This window comes from Cervus elaphus, chromosome 4 (assembly GCF_910594005.1).
Source record: "Cervus elaphus chromosome 4, mCerEla1.1, whole genome shotgun sequence".
NCBI classification, from domain to species: Eukaryota; Metazoa; Chordata; class Mammalia; order Artiodactyla; family Cervidae; genus Cervus; species Cervus elaphus.
In genome coordinates, this window is record NC_057818.1 from 54,502,960 (window position 1) to 54,525,044 (window position 22,085).

The window sequence follows — 22,085 nt, forward strand, 5'->3', positions numbered from 1 at the left end:
TCTCTGCCATTCAGAGAGCTCCTCTCCATGCTGGGGCTCGGGCACTGTGGACATGTCCGTCAGGACTTTTGAAGCTCCCATGTCTGTACCGTTTTCTTTGTATTCAAGAGGGGCTGATATTCAGATAAAGAGAGAAGTGTAGTGATTTCTTTTCAACCTAGAAGATGAAGATTTGAATCTGTTGACATATATCCAGGGCTTGTCAAAATGTGGATGATTTCATGTTGAAGCATGTGATGTGTGTTACCTGAGATTTGCAATAGGTAGAAAGTTTTAAGTGTCTGAGAATAGTGTAGAAAAGTCACTGAGGAAAGAGAATTAGTGTAGAATTACTAACGGTGGATGGTGAGCAGGGGCCATGCTGACCTCTGACTTCTAGAGGGGATGGACCATCTCAAAAGCTGCCCAGAATCCTGAGGGCCTGTGGGCTTCATGGAGATGTGGTGTTTCTCTGGGGGTGGGGGCAGAGGGGCCTGTGGCCTGGGTGCCAGCCTGATGGTGGATAAACAGCACTCCCCTTCTGAGTAGTGTGGGGGCCCCGAACTGAGACCACGCTGCCACCTCTTACCAGCTGTGCAGTTTAGGGCAAGGGCTCCCCCTTTCCGAATCCCACTTCTCTCATCTGTGTTCTCTCTTCATCCAGTAGCTCCCGCGATCAAGGGTTCAGGATTCGATGGCATCATCATTAAATGAGTGGTGGATGCGGGGAGCGTGTAGCCCAGCGCACTGCATGGCAGCCACGCTGGAAATGTTAACTCCCGGCGGGAGGTGTGCAGTGATGGGGCTTCTTGGTAGCCAGTCGTTGCCCGGTAGGGTGTCCTTGAGGCCGGTCCGTTAATGCCCTTGTCTCTGGGGTAAAAGGGCCCATGTGCAGTTAACTGCTTTTAGGCCAAGGAATGATGACTTTTGTTTTGATGATCTACAGAGTTCACCTGCTACCAATCTAGGACCCCAGAAACTGACTGCTTTTATCTCGCCCAACGCGTGCCTATCTAGAGGTGTCAGTTAGAGTGATAACCAGGGCCTGGTCCGCTCTGCCCTGCCCGCACTGCCTTCTGGCTGCGGCCCTGGCTCCGGATGCTTCCGCAGTGCTCCGCCAGCTTGTCAGGGTCGCTCAAAACCATGATCTCCAGAAAGGACCCCAGGCTGGTTTGACCACTGTCCTTTAGACTTCATTGTCCTTTAGACCATAGTCTCAGGGGTGCAGAGTGGACTTTCCTTCCTGGAGAGAGGGAGAGCCAAGTTGACCGATAGCGCCTGGAGTCACTGCAAGCCGCACAGTTCTTCCTGTGCCGAGGGGTCGGGGGAATCCACTCTGCCTTGAAACTTTATCTCCTCCCACATTGTTATTTAGTTGAATTTTACTGTTTTTGTTGTTTTTTTTCCTTACTTAACTCTGCACACCAAGTAAGTTCCAGAAGGAACAGGAAAACCCACTTTAACCATAACAGCAAATGAAGACATCATAAAGAAGGTCTTATTAGGTCTTGAAAACCTAACATTTCTTAATTATGTACGTCAAAGAAAAATTCAATACACAAAATTTGAAGACAGGTAATGAAAGGGGGAAAAAATGTAAAGATAAAGAACAGTAACGTAATTCCTTAATATTAAGTACAAAATGAGGAGAACCACTCCGTTTGAAAATGAACAAAAACATGAATAGAAAATTCACAAAGTAAGAAATACACACTGGACTTCTGGAAAAACCTAAAGGATTAACAGTAGATGATTTTTAAGTTATTGTATACTGTGTTATCTTTAAAATTATGTTATAAAAGAATATTTAATGGTCAGGTTCACAAAATAGTTTGTAAGTGAAAAGGGTGGGTTAATATTATTAATATTATCTCTATTAAAATTCCAAGGTAAATATCAAAATGTGGACAGAAGTTACCTTTGTCTGATGTGTTTCGTATTATTTTAGTTTTTACAAAACAAATATTTGTAAACTTTAAAGTGAGAAAGGAAAAGGGCAGGAGTGGGCCGAGGCAAGATGAGTGCCCACACCCCGTTCCTCGCCCCAGGGGGGCCTCGTGGACCCCCTGCTTCTCCCCTCAAGCCCATCCCCCTCCTGCTCTGCTTTCCACTTGTGCTTCTAAGGCTCCTGCCTGTTTCTCCGCAGGGCTGAGCACTGAAGGTATCTACCGGGTCAGCGGTAACAAGTCAGAGATGGAGAGTCTGCAGAGACAGTTTGATCAAGGTAAGGCCACAGCCAGTCAAGGCAGACCCACTGCCGGTGGAGCCCCCCGGGGTGCTCATGCCACACAGCCCCAAAGCCAAGGTGCTGGCTGGGTGGCTGAAGAGGAGAGAGTGTTTGGCCCCTGTCAGCAAACAGAAGCATCCGCCCCGCAAACCTGCTTCAGCCAGGCTGCTCCCCTCTCCACCATCCACAGGCACTGTTGCAGCCCCCGGCACGGGCCTCATTCACCGAGACCCAGGCCTCGCTTCCCTCGGGCTGGGCCATGCAGAGGTCACGGCGGGCACATGACTCAAGGTTGGGCTGAGATGACAGTCCTGTGGTGTTGGCAGGGCCTCTCAGCCGTAACTGCCCTCCCCACAGAGTCCTGCAGGAGAGAGGCAAAGCAAGGGGAGCATCTTGTGATGCGCTGAACCTTGGGCCCGGGGCTCCCAAAGCTGAACGCTCTGCCTCCTAAGCTAGGTCAGATCGGAGAGGCTGAGGGCCACATGGCCACATCCTTTCCACCCTAACCCAGTTCAGTTAGGGCTGAACACACTGGGAGGAGAGGTCACACCCACCAGTGTCAGACACAAAGGAGCCAAAGAGTAAAACTTGACAGATGCCACTGGCTAGAAAGGAAGGTAAGCAGATCAAAGTGGGGTCCAACTTAGCATGTGACCGGGCCTCGGGAGACCCAGCCAGGCGGCCTGTGCAAGCCTGCATGCCCAAGCCACTACCCAGTGCGTGGTGGGAGCAGGCATCGCCCCCCACCCCCAGCACACAGCTCCACAGTCTCCACTAGCCAGAGGTGGGAATGGAAACGTGTGAGTCTTGAAGGATCGGAAGCACAAGGTCAGGATGAGGGCAGAGCCACACTAGATTAGACACTTGTGTATATGCCAGGATCTGCAACCCAGGATATACTCCCAAGCGGAAACAGTCGAGATCTATCAGTAGATGATTTGTTATAAATCAGAAATGCAGTAAAGTATGGAAAGAAAAATTAGAGACGAGTTGGTGGTATCATAAGCTGGAAGGAACCAGCAGGAGGAAAGTAAGTCTGGTTGCCTGACCACCACAAGGAGCAGGGTGGAGATAGCAGCCAGGGTTGCTGGTAGCATTTCTGTAACCTTCCAGGAAAAGTGATTCGGCTTAGGGGGAAGCCTGCTCCTGTCTCCCCAGGTGGAAGGTAGCAGCATGTCCAGGGCAGACAAGAGGGGATCCGTGCCACAGAACGGGGGTATAGCTTCTCTGCCCAGAGACTGATCTGGGCAGGTTGGGTGTCATCATGTCTGTGAGTCTCAGAACCTTTTTTTTTTTTTTTTAGCAGCACCCAGGGGTACCACCTTCTGTCCAGTCTGTGATGACCCTGAGTCCCTGCCCAGGCTCCAGGCTGGCCCCCGGCAGCACCCCTGGTTCTCCAAGTTTCTCTTGCTTGTTCCCAGCGCCAAGTGTTCCTTGCTTTGGCACAGCCTCGATTGTCCTGGCCTCACTCTCCCAACTTCCTTTCAGATCACAACCTGGATTTGGCAGAGAAGGACTTCACAGTGAATACCGTGGCGGGGGCCATGAAGAGCTTTTTCTCAGAACTGCCAGACCCCCTGGTCCCGTACAACATGCAGATCGACCTGGTGGAGGCCCACAGTGAGTACCCTCTGCCCGCCGCAGGTGGGCCCCTGGCGGCACCCCAGGCCCACTCTGTTGGGCAAGTGGGGGGGGGGGGGGCGGTGCAGCAACACAAGAACAGGTCCCGCCCTCAGAGAGCTGACACTCTGACTCCTGGAACTGAGGCTGAAGGACATAGATAGGAAAGAGAACCAGCAAGATGGTGCCAGAGGGGCTCAAATCAGACCCCAGCCTTGACAGAGGTGCTTCGTCCTGTCAAGAAAGCTGCAAGCTGCCTGGAAGCTCCGTGGTTGAGAGCCTGGTTTTGATGACAGACTTGGGGAAAAGCCTCGCTCCTTTGCTTGTTCACAGTGGAACCTTCCTGGCCCTGAGTGTCCTAGGTTGCCATCCCTGCTTGCGTTTATGAAATGAGACTTGGAGAGGCCTGGAGGCATGGCTGAGTCACGGACCTCTTTGGTGGAAGGCTGTACTGGCCTCTCCCCTCCTCACTCCGTCTCCTCCCAGCTCTCCTGAAAGGAAATGCACACGTGGTCTGGGCCAGAGAGCCTCTGGAGGGACGGGGACAGCTGCAGTGGCCGCTCCGGGCTGCAGAGGAGCACCTCTGCTTTCAGTGGTCGTGGCACACCAGCCTGCCGGCTCCAAGGACTCTTTCTGCCCTAGCCGGCCTCTCTCTGGGGGCCTCTCCCACTGTGGGAACCCTGCCCGTGGGCATCCTTCCCTGGACTTGATGTAGTGCTGCAGGGGGCCTGACGTCTCAGAGCTTTTTCATGGACTGAAAATTCCAGACTTTTTTAGCCGAGGCAGCTGCTGCTGTGCAGCCCAGGAGGGGGCTGTGTTGCTCAGACCCCAGGACCTTAGTCTCACCCTGCTGCTGCCCAGGTCCAGAGACGGAGCTCTGAGCACACACGGTCTACTCACAAAGCTGATGGTGTGGACAAAACCTGGGGGGAGGCCACAGATTTGCAGGTCTTCAAGTCATGGGTCGTAGACTCTTGGCGGTGCTGATGGAAGCCCAGCCCTGAACTGTGGGAGGGGTCCCCGTCAGAATCTGACTGTTGGCAGGGCTGCGGGCCCCAGCGTCACTGTGCTGTGATCTGCCTCTCCCATGATGTTTGTTTCCAGTGTCTTCATAGTTTATGCACGCCATTCTCAGCTGCTTCAAATCCTTCACAGCCACTTATGCAGGTCCACAGGGATGGGCAGAAGCCCTGGCAGAACAGTCACGATGTCCCTTGGCCTGCTCAGGACGGGAGGCTGGGTCTCTCAGATGAGTTACGGCGTGGAGACAAGTGCTAGCTTCTGCTCTGGTCTTGCCTTCCAGAGATGAAGGTCCTCCCAGCACTCACTCCTCTAGCACGCTCCGGGCTGGCTCGGATGTGAGACGCATGGGAGGCCTCGGTCCGGAGCCAGCTCTCTCTGCCCCTCGGCCAAGCCTCTCTGGGCTGCAGGTAGGAAGAGAAGGTATTAGCTGGCACCCAGCTTCCCGGGAGCCTGGAGGTTGCCAGTAGGGTTTGTCTTGACTTGGCGCCATCTAGAGGCCCGTGGCATCCTAGCACCCCGCAGAAAGAATTCCATTGTTTGTGCGGGAATTGCTGACATGGCATCTTTTTGTTTTTGGAGGGTCACAGGGGGCAGGAGAGGAAGGTGTCACTGATGGGGAATCAGCTGCCTTCCTCCAGCAGCTTCCGCCGGCATCCACTCTGAGGAAGCGAGCTGCTTGCTGCTCATGCAGCCTGGAAGAGGGTGGAGATTTTCCGCTTCCTCTTCCCATTGTGTGTTTCCTGTGCCCCACGCTAGTCAGCTGGAGCTCGGTTATCTTGAGCCTGGTAGAGAGGCGCGTCTCTCACTAACATGGCACCTCACAGCCAGAGTTGAGTGAGCAGTGGGGCTGTGTGTGTCAGAGCTTAACCCCGACCGGGCCGTGCTGGAGTTTGTGGTGAGGGACACAAGGGAACAAAGATTCTCAGGCCCCAGAGTAGCTCAGCTCAGCCTGGCTGGGTTTCCATGGCAACATCAACTTGACCAGGCCTTTCCACTTCCTACCTCAGCGCTGTCGCGTCCGTGTGTGTTCAGGGCTTGGAGACGATCACGGCAAATATCAAGGTCACTATCAGATTGTTTTGTACACTCCAGAATTTCACAGCAGCGTGAACATCGCTGAAATTGTGGCTACAAATACGAGACTTCTGTAATTATTCACCAGTTATCTTCTTGCCACATACAAGATGCCATGTGGGAGATTGAGAAGTGAATAGCAGCCACAGCTTGCACTGCCAGGGAGTGGCAAGCCGGGCGTGACCTTCTGTGCCAAGACATTTTTCCTGCCTCCCCAGTGCTCATTTAAGTTCTCTGCCAGATGGCGAGAAGCAAGCCAAGCTGGAAGGGCAGAAAGTGCAAAGAGGAGGGAGAGAGGGATTGGGCCATAGTGGAAGAAATAGCCGCTGAGCTTGACTTCAGAGAGGACCAAGATTTCAGGAGACAGTAAGAGGGGCCTTGAATTCTCCATTCTATCTTGTCCTCACAGTTCAGCCCAGCCTTCAAGAAACAGTATCACTTATTCCTGCCCCACAGTCTCGCCTTTTCGTCTCTTGACCACCCCACACTCCTGTCCCGTGTCTGGAATCCCTCCAGTCCTGCCAGTCCCCACACCCCCTGTCCTCTGTCTTCTGTGCTGGCAGAGACCCTCGTGCTGACTCTGTCTCAGGCCAAAAGGCTCTGAGCTTAAGGATCCTTGCCCTCCGGGCCTCATTATCCCGCATAACTGCTTGTGAGTTCTGTGTGCACATTATAGCCTGTGGAGACCAGTATTCTTCATTGGATTGTCCAAGGGATGGGGGCTCTCTAGCGGTCCAATGGTTAGGACTCCACGCCTCTGCCAAGGGCCCGGGTGTGATCCCTGCTCAGGGAACTTAGAGTCCACCAAGGGAAAAAAAAAAGAGATGGTCAAAATATATGACTCCAGAGGGTTCCAGATGCCGGCGTATCGTCTTGCCCTTTCCAGCTGCAGACGAACAGCTGAGGGCTGGAGTTTCATAAACGCCTGACTTGCACGGTCGCTGGTTGGATCAGCCTGGCTGCTCGTCGGGCCGGTGTTCTTGTGCTGCCTTGGAGGGCCCTGCTTCCGCTTGTCTGTCCAGATAGCGGCTTAAGAGCTTGGGGCGCTCTTGCCCCTAGCGTGTGCCAGGCCTTGTGTGGGGCAGGGCCAGGTGGCAGTGGGCAGACACATGTGCAGACCCTGCCCTCGTCTGATGGGTCAGATACCGTTGGGCAGGCAAGGTCACACCTCCAGGAGAAAGGCAGCCTGACGCTTCCATTCTGGGCCTCGCAGAGTGAGAATTCAGCCTCAGAGTGGTTTGGTGCCGTGGGTGCCAGCGTGTGTCACGGAAGGGGGACCCGAGCCGCTGGTTTGCCTTCTTGATGGTGTGGATGTGCCAGGTGGTCAGACTCCATCAGGGGTTTTCCTCGAGGACTGAGCTGAGATTCCAGCCCGGAGCCTGGCTGAGAGCCAGAGGTGGCGGTGGGGTGACACGGCCAGGGCGCCAACAGTGTCCGGGATTGGGCCCCTGACGCCAGTTCGTGTGACCTTGGACCTACTACTCTGATTTCTTGGAGCCTGGGTTTTTCTGTACACCGCGAAGGGTGTGGCCCCTGGCTCTGTCCTCCTCTTCCTCCTGAGTTATTGGGGCCTGAGTTCCACGTTGCCTGGTCTCTGTCCAGACTTCGTCTTGATTCAGCTGACCTCAGAACGCCTCTCCTGATGCCGTCTCAGTTGATAGACACCTAATTTCAAAACTACAGTATGTGAGCTGAGGAGGCCTGAGCCCTGCAGAGCGCCTCACCCCTTTCGAAGAGGATTGTTGAAGTTGGCAGGGGCTCAGAGCCTGGCGGCAGGCAGGTGATCAGAGCAGGGGTGCTGAACTTGGAGATGGAACTGGGTGCCCCCCCTTCCCCCTCACCAGCCCCGTGGCCTGGCTGTTACCTCTTGGGTGGGCTTTCTCAGGCGGCGTGTGGGACACACCGGCGCCACCTCCCCTTGGGTGGGGGTTTCCCAGAGAGCACCCATGGAACATTGCCCCACCGACATTCCAGCCCTTGGGCGGCACACCACTGGTGTTGGGACTGCCGTGAAAAGACTGCCCGGTGGAGCCCACAGCGGGTCCCCAGCACTGCAGGGCTTTGCTTGCACGCCGGAAGTCAAGTCAGGACAGGGCAGAAGGCTGTCCTCGAGGTGGCCGTGTTCCGCGGGGCAGACACGGGGTCCGGCCCTGCGCTGGGAGGCCTCCCGTTGCTCCCCTTGCTGTCCTGCCTGCCTCCTGCCAGGGTCTCGGTGCTCCCCGGCTCTCAGAGCACCTGCCCGCGCGGCCAGCAGGGAGAGTGAGACGGTTTGTCTCCACACTCCCAGGGCGCGCGGCCATCTGGGTCCTGCTCAGGCACCTTGCTGAGGCACTGCGCCAGGAGGCGAAGGGAGGCTGGCATGCCTGAGGGTGGTCCTCGAATTTCCATTCAAGCAGGCGCTGTAATCTCCACTTCCCCCACCCCTGCGAGGAAGAGAGAGAAGGGGCAGCCGTCCTGTTGCCCAGTGGATAGGAAGGAGAGGGACATCCCGGGCAGGCAGTGACATTATTGGCCCCGTTTCCTGCTTCCAGCAGGAAGGACGGGTGAGGCCGGGCTCTTACATGAAGGTGCTGCTGCTCAAGTGCTTGATTAAAACAAACACAGCTGTGTTTTTGTCATGCAGGCACCTAGGAGAGGCCCATGCCAAGCTCGCATCTGGAAGAGGGCACAGTTGGTTTATTAAGTGAGACTCCGCGCCATGCGCATGCTTCTCATGTTCTCCAGGACAGTTGTTATCCTCCCAGCCCCGCTCTCACCCTGAGCAGTTCGCTGCTTTGCTTTTTATTGAAACTTAACAGTGAAGGGTTTTGAAACTCAAGGCCAGACAAAAAAAAGTGTGCCCTTGACGTTGAGCCCTTAAAATAAATTTGGGTTCAGAGAAACGAAGCTGATAATGGCAGCACATAATTAGTTCCTGTGGGTTTTAGGTTACTAAAACACTGTTTTTATCAAGCCACGCTCTCAAGTCTAAACATTTGCCGGTTTCCTGTTCTCAGTAGCTCCGTCCTGGCCGTCTTTGCAGCCTCCTCTTCACTGGTTCCGAGTCTCAGCCTTGCTCCCAGGTGCTGAGTGTGTGTCTGGCTGTGAGCACTGCATGTCAGACTGTGGTGTCGCCAAGTGAAGGAGGCGTTGTCCTGAGCCTCTTACAGACGAGAAGACGGCTGCTCAGAGTCACGTCCCCAACATCTCACAGCTGGTGGTGTTACAGACAGGATCCAGACCGCATGACCCTTCCTCCCACTGCTCCCGCCACCGTTGATGTTCCGTCTGTCTTTCCTAGTCTAGCTGGAGGCTCCTCATACCCACCTGCCTAGACAGTGAGCCTCTGGGGCATGTCATTTTGTACAGGAGTCCTTAACTAGGAGGCCACAGGTTTCCTGAAGAACACATGGGTTTGGAGAGTCTGGGAAGCTCCAGGGATGTAGGCAGACCTGTACATGGTTTATCTGTGGTAGAGGATCCGGAGCGTTCATCCACCCACAGGAGCCTGTGCTGCAAAGCAGTTAGGCACCACTGTATTTTTAATGAACGCCTTGTCCCCCCACCCACCTGCTCTGTCTCTTCACGGGGTCCTCCTGTGAGCTTCACGAGCCCTGGGGGCCTAGAGATGGGCCTCAGCTCTGACAAGTGGCCGCACTCAGATCGCAACCAGGTCAGCCCCAGACCATTCTCGTCTTGCTAGCCCAGACCGACTCTCGCCTCCAGGGCAGGCCAGGTCCACTCAGGAAGGGGGTGCCAGGACCCTGGGAAGCACAGTAGTCCCCACCCAGACTCTGCAGCCATTTGGGCAGGGTCTGATTCCCAGACCAAAAGGCTGATTGCTGCCACCTCTCTGAGCGTCAGATTCCTTATCCCGGAACTGAGGTGGTAAGAGCCTCAGCCTCCTAGGATCGTGAGGACTCGCTGAAGCAGGCCTGGCTTGAATGAAGCGTTTCATTTGGGCTAACTTTTCCGTCTCAGGACACTAGGATTCCACGATGGGCAAGCTATGAGCGGCAGTGGGGGAAAGGGACACGTAGTCCTTTTGATGAACTCTGTAAGAATTCCTCACCGTTTCCATCAGCTCTTCCAAAGGGCAGATGCGTGGAGGGTCTCTGACTCTAGGGAAAGGACAGAGCCCCGGTCTCGTGACTCCCTCCCTCCCAAGACTGTTGGCGCGGATAGGCGGCGGTGCTCACCCGTCTGCTCAGGAAGCAGCAGGCGCTCTGCATTGGGATGCCCGTCTCCAGGGGCAACCGGATGAGCAAAGAATGGTGCCCTTCATGGAAAAGTCTCTGGATCATGGGGGCCAGGAAGCCCTGGGCATACAGTGCCCCCCTTCAGGAGCAGGGGCCGGGGATGCGGAGGTGGGCCCGGCCCTGGGCGTACAGTGCCCACCTTGAGGAGCAGGGGCCGGGGATGTGGAGGTGGGCCCGGGCCTGGCCCCACGCCACTGCCAGGTGGGCCCGCCCTGGGCACAGCTTGTGGGGAGAGGATGGGGTTGGGCTGCCCTCAGAGCAGGCACAGTGCATGGCCTCTTCCCCGCTGCCCAGGACCAGTAGCTAATCTGAGCCCCAGGCCCACCAGCCGTGGTCTTGGTTTTCTCTTTCCTCAGAAATCAATGACCGGGAGCAGAAGTTACACGCCCTGAAGGAGGTACTCAAGAAGTTTCCAAAAGAGAACCATGAAGTCTTCAAATATGTCATCTCTCACCTGAACAAGTATGTTGCAGGGCTTGCTGTTTGTCTTCCCCTCCTTGGAAACCCTCCAGTCAGGGCCAGTGGCTGCAGGAGGAAGCGGAGCGGGGCTCTGTCCTCCGCTTGTCGGGTGCTGGCCCCTCCTCCTCCTCAGGCTCTGTCCTGCTTCTGTCTGAGAGAGACCCGCACAGCCCGCAGCGCGCTCTCCAGGACCCGTGCCCCCTGACGGGCATGACCACACGCTGGGCCCAGACAGGTGTCCTGTGGGAAACAGCGAACAGGAGCCAGGGAAGCACGTGCAGGGAGCCGCGGTCCGTTCCTGCCTTTTCTCCCAGAGTAGGGTTGTTTTCCAGCCAGACCTGTTCCTCTCTCGTCAGAGTGGTGATATGTGAACCCTGGTGTAGGACAGACACGCTGCCTTTCTGCTCAGCCAGGGCAGTGTCCCCCACTTCGGGGGCCTCAGAGGACGGGGCCAGGGGAGCTCGGGCCTTGACTCCCAGACCTGTGGCCTCTGCAATTCTCAGCTTGCAGGATGGGGTGGGGGCAGGAGAGCAGCTGGGGAGGTGGTGACCGTGAGCACAGGTGGCCGGAGCTCTGACCTCGAGTCTGGTGTCGCCCACAGAGTCAGCCACAACAACAAGGTGAACCTCATGACCAGTGAGAACCTGTCCATCTGCTTCTGGCCCACCTTGATGAGGCCGGACTTCAGCACCATGGACGCCCTCACAGCCACGCGCACCTACCAGACAATCATCGAGCTCTTCATCCAGCAGTGCCCCTTCTTCTTCCACAACCGGCCCATCAGCGAGCCCCCTGGTGCCGCGCCCAGCTCCCCCTCTGCCCTGGCCTCCACCGTGCCCTTCCTCACCTCCACGCCCGTCACAAGTCAGCCGTCGCCGCCCCAGTCACCTCCGCCCACCCCCCAGTCCCCAATGCAGCCGCTGCTCCCCTCCCAACTTCAAGCCGAACACACGCTGTGAGCCCCCGAGGCCTCGGGCTGAAGGAGACAAGGTCATCTCTCTTGACGGGGTGGCACTGGGCCTTGAACAGAACCAGGCCTGCTGGGGCAGGGCAGGGAGGGTCCCCTCTCCTCATGCCTTCCCCAGCCCGCAGCGCTAGCAGCTGCCAACAGAAGGCGCAGGCTGGGCCGGCTGGTGCCCTGAGCCCAGCGCTGCAGACCTGGGGTTGGCCGCAGGCCATGGCGGGAGCCCTGCCCTGTAACGTGGACCCTTTTCAGGACTGAACGAGGCAGGCGGGCCCTCCACACCCTCACTGCTCCCTGGACCCCTCCCCGCCATCTGTGCACACCAGCCTTGGGGCCTCCGCCTGCTGGGCAGAGCCTGGCACTGGCCGGGAAGAGGAGATCCTGAAGTCCAGCTGCCCCAGGGCAGGGCCAGCAGCCCCTCACGAGGACACGTCCCTCTGCTGCGCCCAGCGCTCCCCACCTGCGGTCTGCACCCCACCCTTGGGGGGTGCGGCCTGTCCCGCAGCCTCCTTGGGAACATGTAGGCCGGCTCTGCCACTCTGAGGTACAGTCCCATCTGAGGGTGTTGGCCCAGCAGGTCAGGACAGGGGGAGGGCAGCTCTGCCTGGACCAAGGGAGCGTGGGCAGCGTCCGCCCCCATGCACCCTGCCCCACTTCACAGGCTTTGGGGATCCATCCCTTTAAAACAAAAGAACACTGGAAGAAAAATGGAAAGGCATCCCTCCACCAATAATTTTTGAAAAGGAAGAAAAACTACAGGAAGAAAACTACAGACCTCAACATGAAGCTCTCCCCACCTCTGCCAAGAGGCACATAAGTGGAGGGCGACCCTTGTCTTTGCGACCGACAGCAAGACGGGTGCTCCGGGGTGGCAGCCTGAGAGCCTGTTGGGGTCCCACTTACCTCCTGTCACTAGATCCTCCACCCCTGCCCCAAGTGTATGGTTCGAGCCCTCGGCAGGAAGAGCTGGGGGCCGCCGGCCCCTCTGCCTTGGAGCGCTGTGGCGCTGTGGGCGCACCCCGCCCTGTGCGCGCGGGGAGGGGGCGGGGCGGCGGGAGCTGCCCGCGGGCACGTGGGGGTTGGTTCCGTGTGTTTGGTGTTGAAGTAGAATCATTTTCCTCCTGGGCCAGCGGGGCTGTCCGTGGGAAGTTTTGCCGTGTCAGGGGACTCCCAGGGTGTGATGGTTGCCGGTGCCGTGCAGGGCCGGCCTTCCTGCTCCCGGGCCGTCAGCGCCCAGAGGAGCTGCCGGTACAGAGGCGGTCAGTCAGGACGAGGCGGTGGGCCTGCCCGTCACCATCCTCCATGGCCTCCCCCGGCCTTCCTGGCCTTTCCACTGTCCCCTGGAAGAACCCTCTTTATCATGCACCCTCTGCCCCACCCCACCCCCAACAGCGACCCTGCTAAGGCTGCTACAGATACGGCTGCCCCCATCCCGTGGCTGGGCCGTGGCCTCCTCAGCGGAGAAGCCTGGCCAAGGTACCCTGGGCGTGGGGGCGTGGGGGCGTGGGGTGGAGGCCCGCCCGCCGCACAGTCCTCCGGGTCTCTTTGCACTTTAAGAAGCAGCACCTGTGGTATGTTCGAGGCCGCTCTGGGTTGCCTCCGCCAAGGCAGCATGACAAAGAGATGCCTCAGAACAGTCTCGCCCACCCCTGGCCCCAGACGCTTCCCGCTGGCTGTTGGAGGGCGGGCCAGGCCCTGTGCTCACCGACTCTTCCTCTGGATAAGCTGGATGTCGCACTGTCTCTTCTAGTTCTTGTACAGCAAAATAAGGTGCTTGGAAAAAATACATGTTCTCTGCGCGTTTTACCGCCTCCTTAAGGACACAAGTCAGAAAACCTAAGGTACATGCACGTCTGACGTCGATGTCGGAGGCCAGACCCCTTCTCTTCTGGCGGATCTGTGTCTGATGCTTTCTCAGTCAGGGCTTGGCTGGAGGGGGGTGTTGCTTAGTTTTGACTTGAGGTCGGCAGACTCCTGCTTCTCTAGCCCCGTAGCTGCCCCCATGCTGAGTCCCAGGCAGGTGCACAAATTACTCCATTGACTAATCTCAGCCTTTTCCTAGGTCATGCTCGCTTATTCCCAGGCAGCCCGTCAAGGTATTGGGTGGGGGTGGAAGGGAAGCTGTGAGAGTGGCCTGGGCCACCGTCCCATGTGTCAGCTAAAGCAGAAGAGGCCTGCTTCCCTCCCACTGCCCAGCCTGCGCTGCCCCCTCTGTGTTGGCGCCCTGGGCCACACCGCCACCTGCAGCCTTGGCCCGGCACCAGGAGCTTCACAAGCCCCTGGCTGTCCTGCCTCCCCATGCCACCCCCTCCCTGAGGCTGCAGTTCTGTACGTGGTAGGTGACTTTTCTGGAAGAAGAAAGGGCGCAGTAAGGGGTGGACACCTGTGCTGTGCACCCTTAACCCTTGTGGGAGTAGCGGAGACCAGGCTTCCCCGTCTCCACGGGTCACCTCCAGTCCCACGGCCCGGGCGGCTGCAGGGGCCCCTCAGGCCTGCCCCCCCGGAATCCTGCCAGGGCTTTAACCGGAGGTAGGGGACTGGCTCATTCCCCAAAGAGCCACAGGTGGACAGAAGTTCCAGGGGTTCCTGTCTGTTTCCTCTGCTAACCCTTAACTTCTCGTTTTCTGCTTCTCAGGCTGGCTTGGGCTTGGAGGACATTCTCGGTCGTTCCGAGTTGGCATTCCCACTGGCAGCAGTGCTAGTTGGGCGGGGAGTGGTCGGTATTTGGACCAAATGGGCACTTGGAGGGGGACCCATGAAGGAGAGTGGGTGTGTGCGGGGGCAGGCTGACCTTAACTGGAATTCTGCCCACCCCACCCATTCATCTAGTGTGGTAAGCTCTACAAAGTTCCTTCACAGGTCGTTCTCTTGTGAGCGGCACCACAACTCTAGGAATTGAGGGAGGGGCAGGTGTGTTAATTAGCCTCGGCCAAAATGGGAAAGCCTGTCGGTGGGGGTACGGGATTTGTTCCCTGCCCCGCAGTGAAATAAGGGCGCCTGGAAGCTCTTCCCCGTCCAGTGTTCTTTAGATCCCCGAAGGTGCAGACCCCAAGGCCAGAAGTAAACAGCCCTGACTACGTGTTAGGCTGGCTCTGGAGGGAGGCTTCATGAAAGGAAGTGGTCCAAGGTTAGGGCCGTGGCTTGTGAGTTTGCCCTCAGTTCTTGGCTGTGTTGCATGTGGGTATCACAGTGCATTTGTCCCTGCATTCTGTTGAGTTCTTCCCAACACTTGACCTTTCGAGGAGGAATGCTAAAATGCTGTTTCCCATGTTTTCCTTCAGCCTGAATGTGTGCTGTAGGTGAGGTTCTCCTAGCAGGCTGTGTCTTGGCCAGGGTGGGCAGAGGGTGACCTCGGAGCAGCACACTGGCCAGAAGGGGCTGGAGAGCACGCCTCCTCTCATCCCTTCACCTCGGTTTTTCCTGTGGAGGAGGCGGCCCTGGTGGGCTGCCTGCCCCCAGGCCAGGAGGTCAAACCAGTTCGCTGCAGCACTTGTGATCCGAGCCCCTCTCCACCCGTGCCCTCCCCTGTCCCCTCCTTCAAGGAGATCCACACTGCTTGGGGGCTCTCAGGTGTCAGTGGCTGCCTTCCCAGGAGGAGGAGGCTCCAGGGACTTGGGCTGGCCACTGGGGACAGCCACGGCGCTTGCCCCCAGGGCCTCCAGTTCCCACAGATGGTGGATGGAGGTCTTGCCCTCCTGTTGCTTGGCAGGTTCAAGCCGCGCATTCATGCTTAGGTGAAAGGACGACTGAGTCGTGTGTGCCGGAAACCTAGGTCAGATCTGCTGGTGATCCCACAGCAGATGGTGATCCCACGGCAGAAGGCCTGGGGAGGGGAGGGGCCTGCAACACTGTCCTGTCTTTCCACCGGCTGCTGGCTGCAGACTCCTCGAGGCTCCGAGGTGACTGCCTGCGCCTCCTGCCCAAGGGCCCGCCTCGGCCAGCTCCAACAGCAGTGATGTTACACCTCAGTGTAGTCAAGACAGGGCGTAAATTATTGTTTGCATTAAGAAGAATCATGTTCCCTGTGTACATTAAAAAAAAAAAAGTCTGAATTGTATGGGAATAAAACTTGTTTGAAAATTTGGAATAGTGCTGCTGCCAGCTTATTTTTCTGGTACTTGTATTTTCACATGTTAAATGATCTTTATATATGTTGGATTAACAAATATTTTGAGTTTCCTGAGGGTGGGGGGTGGGGACATTAATGGTATTGAAATGTGTTAGTAGTCTGGCTGTGTGCCCAAAATTCTGTTTCGCAGCAAAAGTGGAGAACTGTATGTAAAGAAAGTATAACAATTATTTCTTTGTGTTTTAGGGGCTTTAACCAGGACATCCTCTAGTTGGTGTTAGGAATGTTTGCTTAATTTCCAGACTTTTTTTTTTTTTAAACACATCGTGGGTTTTTTGAGGCTCCATCCTGATTAGTGCATGGTCAGCCATCAACAGAGGCTGAGCATCTCTGGCTGAGGTGTTCTCCATCTGGTTCTGTTTTTTAAAATCATGTATTTGCTACAAAGTATTGTACTTGTCTCAATGGGAATGGTGTACAAAACTGAAAAGGCCTTACGTGATATGTATCATAGTTAATAAATCAATCTTGTAAAAAAACAAACCGGAGAGAGAGATGAAGGCGGCCCCTCCCCGGCCCCTGGGCGCACGCCCCACGGGCAGGCCCCGTAGGGACACTGGCTGCAGCCTTGGCCCATCAGGAGGAGCGCGGGGGGGCCTCTGACCACGGGGCAAGAGGGTTCCTCCAGCGCCCCGGGGAGAAGGCATCTCCAGCAGAGCCAGGGCCCAGGTGAACTGCAGGCACCTGCCCCCTCCATCCCCAGGACTGCTGCTGGGAGCCCCCCCAGCCCTTGCCTTTCCTTTCCAGCAGAGTGATCCGGGCTTCCCTCGTGGCACATCGGTAAAGAAGTTGCCTTCCCTGAGTCTTGAAGATTCCCTGGAGAAGGGAATGGCAGCGTACTCTAGTATTCTTGCCTGGAGAATCCATGGACGGAGGAGCCTGGTGGGCCCCAGTCTGTGGGATCATAAAGAGCCGGACATGACTTGAGCGCAAGCTGAGGGGTCTGCCTTCCCCAGGTCCTCTTGCCCCAGGTTGCTCCCGCAGTTTTTTCTAGGTCGTCACCACCCACAGAGCCCTGTGGCCACCGGGGCACCCAGCAGGCCGGACAGCAGCGTCTGCAGCTGAAGCCCTTCCCTGCCGTCTGCGCCAAGGCCACGCTGGTGGCTCTGGGGTGGGATCCAGGGTTTACTGCCAGGTGACCCAGGGGAGTTAACCTCTCAGGACAGCACCTCAGAGATGCCTCAGCCACTTGGGCTTGCTCTGCCCCATGCTGTCCCCTCCTCGCCCCTTCTTATTCCACGGCCCTCTCGGTCACCTCCCAGATGCCACCTTCAGCCACCACCTCCATTCTGGCCCAGGTCCTAATTCTGGCTCCCCTGACCTCCGATGGACACTCCCACACCTTAAATGGCCTCCCAGCCCTCAGTCTTTGAACCAAGAAGTTATCCCAGAAGACCTGGCTTTGCGTTATCTACGGCAGTAGTGGGGACTAGTCACCCTGTGAGATGCCTCGCCCCCTCCCCTTCCTGAGACAGGCACGGTCCTGGATCACAACTGCCCCTGCACTCCGGCCCCACGCTGCCAGTCAGCAGGAGCCAGCAGACACCTGAGCGCGGGCCAGCCAGGGGCCCCTCCTGCTGGTCCCAGCCCACCCTCCTCTCCCTGTCCTCCAGTCAGACTCCAGCTTCTGTCTGAGTCATTCCCATTCTCCCAATGCACTTGGTTGCTTCTGACTTCCAAGGCTCTGTTTGCACTGTTTCCTCTGCCTGAAATGCCTTCTATTCCTCACGCCCCCAAATCTCAGCACTGCCCATCACATCCTCACCTGTCCTTCAAAGCCAGTCCTCCTCTAGAAATTCTTCCCAGGCCCTTTTACCCATTGATTCACCCAACAACTACTGACCTGCAATGGGGATTTATATGACTCCCAGAAAGTCTTCAACGTTTGTTCTTTATTTTTTTGGCCACACCAGACAGCAAGTGAGATTTTGGCTCCCCCACTGGGGTTTGAACCTGTATCCCCTGCAGTGGAAGCGTGGTCCCAGCATTTGCTTTTTTAAAACAAGTTTCCACTGTATACAGTTGGCACTCAATATGTGCACTGACATCATAAGCCTGTCTTTGTGTCTAGTTTTTCATGTTCAAGTGCCATGGATTTGCATATTTAACACCTCTCAGCCACCATCCACCCAAAGTGGAGAGCTTTGGGGGGCAGGGACTGTGGCTTCCCCGTATGTCTCAGCATCAAGCAGGTGCCTCAGATATAGCAGGACTTCAGCTGCAGGACTCAACGGTCAGTTTCAACCCTGCCTTGCTTAGGCTTGTGTGTACTCATTCGTGTCTGACTCTGTGACCCCGTGGGACTGTATGTAGCCCGCCAGCCTCTGTCCATGGGATTTTTCAGGCAAGAGTACTGGAATGGGTTGCCATTTCCTCCTCTGCAATATCTTCCAAACCAAGGGATAGAACCCAGGTCTCCTGCGTTGGCAGGCAGATTCTTTACCACTGGTGCCACCTGGGAAGCCTTGCCCTTGGTCTCTGTTGATAAGCCAGCCTCTCCCACGTGGTGGTGGTGGTGTTCAGTCATTCAGTCGTGTCCAACTCTGCGACCCCAGGGACTGCAACACACCAGGCCTCCCTGTCCTTCACCATCTTCCAGAGCTTGCTCAAACGCATGTCCATCGAGTCGGTGATGCCGTCCAACCATCTCATCCTCTGTCATCCCCTTCTCCTGCCTTCAATCTTTCCCAGCATCAAAGTCTTTTCCTATGAGTTGGCTCTTCGCATCAGGTGGCCAAAGTATTGTAGCTTCAGCTTCGGCATCAGTCCTTCCAATGAATATTCAGGACTGATCTCTTTTAGGATGGACCAGTTTGATCTCCTTGCAGTCCAAGGGACTCTCGAGTCTTCTCCAACACCACAGTTCTAAAGCAGCGATTCTTCAGCATCAGCCAACTCCAATGCAAACAAACCTCTGCTCTGAGGACCACATTCCTGCCCACTTCCTGTGACGCTCTGCTTGCTGACTCTGGTGTGACGTAACCACAGCCAGACTCCCAATCCCTTTCTCCAAACCTGTTCATCCCCGCTCCCTCTCCCCTACAAGCCAGAGACCCTGGAGACCTCCACAGGGTATTACTTTCTCCCATCAAGCTGCCCCATCTCCAAGTTCTGTTTCACCTTCCACGTGGCTCTCGTCCTACCACCTGCCTCCTCATTTCCTGCCACCACCCTGATTGAATTTCACCAGCCCCCTCCTTGACCTCCTCCCTGGTCTCCTAGCCTCCAGCCTCACCCCCTCCCTTCCATCTCTCTGTGGCAGCCAAGAGCTTTTCAAAACAGATCTGAACCTGTCACCCCTCTCTTGACACCTTCTGGGGCTCCCCATCACCGTCAGAAGCCAACCCTTCAGCAGGTCCTGGGAGGGCCCTCCCTCGCCTCCCAGGGAGGCTCACCTTGCACCCTGCAGTCCAGCCTTCTGACTCCTCAAGGGCCTGCCTACCGCAGGCCTTTTGCATGTGCTCTTCCCTCTAGACACTCTGTCCACCCTTCCTTGCTAACTCCCTCCTTAATCTTTAGATTTCAGTTCCCTGGACTCTTGCTTGGGAAAGTCACCCCTCCCCCCTAGACCAAGATGAACTCCTTTGCTTTCAAAGAAAAAAGCGTTCTCTTCAACAGCATTTTTCTGTCTGTTACTCCTTTAAGTTGTATTCACCCATTTAACACACGTTTCCTGAGTATTTCCTCTGTGCCAGTCCCCCAGGGACAAAGCTGGGAGATCCCAGATCAGATACCCCTAGTAGAACAGACACAGAAAACAGCCCAAGAAATGAATGTATGCCTTAATGTCCGGCACGTATAAGATATCAAGGAGGATTTCAATGTGGGGGAGCAGAGCTGTTATTTGGGATGGTCAGGAAGACCTCCCTGGGGACGTGACCAGGATGAGCTATCAGGCATTTGCCTCAGATACAAAACCTAAAGGGACAAGGGATCAGAGATCAAGCTAAAAAATTATTTCAATTCATGTTTTAAAAAATCAAAGTAAAAAAAAAAAAATCAAAGTAAAAAAATAAATAAATAAAAAGTCAAAGTCAGTCTCCCAAAATCCATGATGATCAAAATTTTAAGTAAAAAAAAAAAAAAAGCAAAAAACAGGACTTCCCTGGTAGTCCAGTGGTTAAGATTCTGCCCTTCTAATGCAGGAGGCATAGGTTCAATCCCTGGTTGGGAAAGTGCCACAGGCAGTGCGGCAAAAAAAAAAAAAAAAAACACCTTTCTTAAGGCAAAAAGAAACAGATTCAGTAACAGTGCTGTGAAGCTTGAGTCAAGAGGAGAAATCGATAAGACAGCCTGGAGTGCAGAGAAAAGTGATGTGGATGAGAACAAAGCTAGGACAGTGAAAGTGGAAAGAAGAGATCCGAGTATCTTGAAAGTCAGGGCGACAAGATGGCACAGTCTGCTCAAGATTGCCCCAGGAGGTGAGAGGACCCCAGGGCTGACACAAAGTCTATTAATCAGTGTCTGTTTCAGAAGCTGCAGCCAGCACGGAGCATGCACTACGCTCTCGCCAGCTCCAAGCAACTGCCCAGAAGTGGGAAGGCGGCGTGTTACTCCATGCGGCCACCAGGGGTCAGCAGAGCGCCGCCCTGCCCAGCCATGGTCTGGCCTGGGAAGTGTTGGAAGTCCAGGGGGTGACGTTATTCAAAGGAGGGTGAGACACGACCGACTGAACTGAACTGAGAACGGGGCTGGAAGTGTCCCGGGAGCAGGCTGAGAAGCAGGGGATGAGCTACTCTTCCTGGCATTTCACGCAACCATCCCTCCATCCATTTATTCAGTTACTCAGAGGGCCAGGCCACACAGTCTCATGGGGTGAGATAAGCTCCAAGTTTGTCCTGAGGTCACTGGGGGAGCCACTGGGTCCGATTTGCAGGAGCTGAGGAAGAGGGAGAAGCAATTGGGGATTCCAGAGATACTGCTCACAGGAACTCTGCCTCCAAGGTGGGGATTAAACAGCACACAGTTGCCATAAATGTCAGGAAGACAAAGCAATTCATAAAGGCTCACGGGGTCTTCCCTGATGGTCCAGTGATTAGGACTCCATGCTTTCACTTCAGGGGACCAGAGTTCAATCCCTGATCAGGGAACTAAGATCCTGCAAGCCCTGCAGTGTAAAAAAAAAAAAAAAAGCTAACCATTTTTGGATACTTACAAAGTATCATGCCCTTTTTTAATCCTCTTTCATGTACCAACTCAATTTTCACACATATTCTATGAAGCAGGTATTATCATCGTCCCCACGTTCCAGATGAGGAAACTGAGGCATGAAAGGGATGTCCAACAGCGCAAGCTAGTAAGTGGGAGCCAGGATCTGAACCCCAAAGCCCATGGCTCTTTTTGTGCTGCTGTAACAAATGGCCACAGATGGACTGGCAGCAGAAATTTATTCTTTCACGCCCCAAATCAGGGTGTCAGCAGGGCCCTGCTCCTCTGAAGGCTCTAGAGAAGAGCTGTTCCTCTCGTCTCCCAGGGTCTGGTGGCTCCACATGTTCTTTGGCATCCCTCCAGTCTCGGCCTCTGTCTTCACAGGGCCTCCTCTTCTTTCTCCCTGTGTACTTGTATTTTTCCTGTGCATCGCCTCTTCTCTTTTTTTTTTTTTTGGCCGCGTCGTGGCTTGCTGGATCTTAGTTCCTGAACCAGGAATCGAACCCAAGCCAGCCCTCGGCAACGAAAAGCAAGGGAGTCCCAACCACTGGACCACCAGGGAATTCCCTCCTCTTCTGTCTCTTATAAAGACACTTGTCGCTAGAGTTAGGGCCTGTCCAAATAATCCAGGATGATCTCATCTCGAGAGCCCTTAATTACACCTGCAAAGACTCTTTTGCATTCACAAGTCCCAGGGTTAGGACACGGACATATATCTCTTGGGGTCGGAGAAGAGGCAATATTCAACCCCCTACAACTCTTCCCCATGATCCTATTATTATCATTGCGGTCATCAGCATTATGCTATGAACTTGAAGGGCAGCTTGGGGCTGGAATAAAGTCAGAGATGCCCAAGTGGGTGATTGGGAAGTAAGGCAGGACAAGGAGCAAGCATATTAAATAATCGCAGGGACTTCCCTGACAGTTCAGTGGTTAAGACTCCACATTTCTACTGTGGATCCCTAGCCAGGAACTAAGGTCCCACATGTTGCCTGGGGCAGCCAAAACTAATAACAATGATTGCAGCCGTGTCCTGTCATTGCCCCACCTTCACCCTGCTGTCTCCACAGCCAATGCTCAGCTTCTTGCCCCTCCTCCAGGGGGACTCTGCAGGGTCAGTCGTGGGGATAGAGTCCCTTTGTCTCTGGCAGGAGCAGCCCCTGGGCAGGAAGAGCAGTCAGCCCACCTCCGTGAGCGTCCCCACACCTCCCTCCCTGGTGGCAG

At 55.5% G+C, this 22,085-nt stretch overlaps 1 protein-coding gene across 2 annotated transcripts in view; it reads left to right on the plus strand.

The window, feature by feature from the left end:
* The window catches only part of ARHGAP35 (Rho GTPase activating protein 35), a 113,866-nt gene extending 98,195 nt beyond the window's left edge, over window positions 1-15,671 (plus strand). For both annotated transcript variants that reach the window (XM_043899586.1, XM_043899585.1), the window contains 4 exons: window positions 2,126-2,203; window positions 3,695-3,826; window positions 10,518-10,623; window positions 11,222-15,671. In XM_043899586.1, coding sequence (XP_043755521.1) covers window positions 2,126-2,203; window positions 3,695-3,826; window positions 10,518-10,623; window positions 11,222-11,579 — 674 coding nt within the window. In that variant the 3' untranslated portion in view covers window positions 11,580-15,671. The remainder of the gene's footprint in view (window positions 1-2,125; window positions 2,204-3,694; window positions 3,827-10,517; window positions 10,624-11,221) is intronic.
* Window positions 15,672-22,085: the final 6,414 nt, after the last annotated feature.